Genomic DNA, 2,083 nt, shown 5'->3' on the forward strand with positions numbered 1-2,083 from the left:
CGGCAACGGCAAAAACATCCTCCCCCACCGCAACAAGGCTGGGGACGCGGAGGGAAGTGACCGATTGAGCAGCGACCCCAACGCCTTCCCATGCAGCACCAGAAATATCCGTCGTCCCTGCAAACGGATCCATGACGTCCTCCTGATTAGCGGCTGCAGCGCCACTGTTGCCGCAGCATATCAACAAGCAAAGAGAGAGCAGCAGCACCGCGGCAGAATACAAATGCCGCGGCATGTTGGGCCGCTGCCGCTCACTCTCACTCTCTCTCCCCCTCTTCTTGCGGTGGATCCGCTCAGGCCGCGGCGGTTGTGTGTGTGTGTGTGTGTGAGTGTGTGTTGCTGTTTTTAGCTGCAAAGCCTTCGAAGCGCACACAGAGGCAAGTGGGGTTTGATGGGCAGGCTGCCGAGAGACGGTGAGCACGGCACAGGCGCCCAGCCAGCAGAAAGGCGGGAGCAACGCAGCAAAGTAAAAACGAAAAAAACAAGCAAGTAGAAACCCAAAACGCAAGAAAAGATACTTCAGCAGGTTATTTATTCATCGGCTGCGTGGATATGTTTATTGTCCACATCAAAAGAAAAGAAACAGCCGACTGGTTGCATGAGCCCACGCAGACACAACCACACGCACACTCACCTCACGGTGGCAGCGGCCTCGTGCCTCATTTGGGCACTCCGTGCGACGCACAGCAATGCGGCCGGCACCGCATGTGTGTGTGTGGCGGCAGCAAACAGGAGGGAGAAAAGGGTGCGCTGCCCATGGGAACGTGCATGGAGTGGCGAAGCAAGAAGGAAAAAAAAACACATCCCTCAGAGCCTGGAAGAGAGAGAGACGTTGACCCATAGGGACAACAAGCAAACTGAGCACACAAAGCGCACGCGTCGTCCCTGTCAGGGTGTGTGCGGTTGCCCCTCACCACTGCCCAGCAGCGCAGGCAAGGACAGCCGTGAGCAGCAGCAGCAGCTGTGCACGCAAAAACAGAGTGGAGGTGGCACCGCGATCCTCGTGGCTCCCGGCACTCGGGCTGCGCGTGGTGACCATCGTCGTGGTGGTGGTTCCATCTGCCGCCCTGTCTGCCGCGGCAGTTGGCGAAGCCGCAGTGCCAGCCGATGGCGTTGTAGTTTCCCGAGGACCTTCTGTCGATGGTTCCTGACTTCCGGTGGGACCCGGTGTGCCCGACTGCCCCGCAGTAGCAGTGGAGGCCCCATTCCCCGCACTGCCGCCTGCCGCACTGTCTTCTTGCTGAGAATTCGCCGGAGATGAATGTCGTTGTGGTGATGTTTGTGTTCCTGCTGCGCCAGACTGCACCTGCGTCGCGGTTTGACTGGGGGTCAGAAACTCACAGGTGCCCGAAGCGCCGAGTGGATTCTCTGTTGCAGTGATGGTGACGGTTTCGCCCTTCGACAGCTTGTGCAGCGCGCTGCTTGTACCCACCGTACAGTCCATCGTGAACGCAACAGCGTCTGTGCCCTCTGCTGGCTGGGATGCGGGGCACTTCACCGTCGGGAAATTCCCCCGATACACCAAACCGGCAAAGAAACAAAGGGCATTACCGTAAGCGGCGCTTTCACTGCTCTCCGCACCCTTCACTGCCTGCGGACACTCCTCCCAGGTAGACGGTTGCTCGCCGGCAACGCGCCAACGCAACTTTCCAGCGGTAGGGCACGAAACCTCCACCGACACGTTCACCTCCTCCTCCGCAGTCGCCTCGCAGCAGCAGCCGCAGAGCAGCGCGAGGAGCGCCAGGCGCACACCGCACGGCGCCGCACCGCCAGCGTCGTCATCGGCAAAAGTAGTAGTAGTGGCCGTAGAGTGGCAGAGTCGCTGAAGTCAGCGGGGAAAAAGACGCAGGAAACAAGAGAAGTAGAGGGATGGAGAGGGAGTGCAGCGGAGACAGTGAAGAGAGCAGGTGGCAAAAAAAGAAAAAGGCGGCAGCCGAGCAACTTCACGCAGCCACACACGCAAGAAAGACGCACAGCGCCGGCAGTCATCCACGACGGAGCAGCGAAGAGCAGCCGCCCCACACGCACATGCGCACGGGAATGGGCCCGCAGCCACCACCCAAATGAGGCGGCTCCCGCAAGG

At 60.1% G+C, this 2,083-nt stretch overlaps 1 protein-coding gene and 1 pseudogene across 1 annotated transcript, besides 2 other annotated features; both read right to left on the minus strand.

The window, feature by feature from the left end:
• On the minus strand, positions 1 to 315 carry Tco025E_10215 (trans-sialidase; annotated as a pseudogene).
• Positions 316 to 602: 287 nt separating this feature from the next.
• Positions 603 to 634: a microsatellite.
• Positions 635 to 910: 276 nt separating this feature from the next.
• On the minus strand, positions 911 to 1,444 carry Tco025E_10216 (uncharacterized protein; the record flags this gene model as incomplete). The annotated part of the gene is made up of 1 exon (XM_029376999.1): positions 911 to 1,444. One exon carries the CDS (start codon positions 1,442 to 1,444, stop codon positions 911 to 913), a length of 534 nt encoding a protein of 177 aa, XP_029222906.1.
• Positions 1,445 to 1,708: 264 nt separating this feature from the next.
• Positions 1,709 to 1,739: a microsatellite.
• Positions 1,740 to 2,083: the final 344 nt, after the last annotated feature.

This window comes from Trypanosoma conorhini, assembly GCF_003719485.1.
Source record: "Trypanosoma conorhini strain 025E chromosome Unknown Tco_14.4_contig_01537, whole genome shotgun sequence".
Taxonomy (NCBI): domain Eukaryota; phylum Euglenozoa; class Kinetoplastea; order Trypanosomatida; family Trypanosomatidae; genus Trypanosoma; species Trypanosoma conorhini.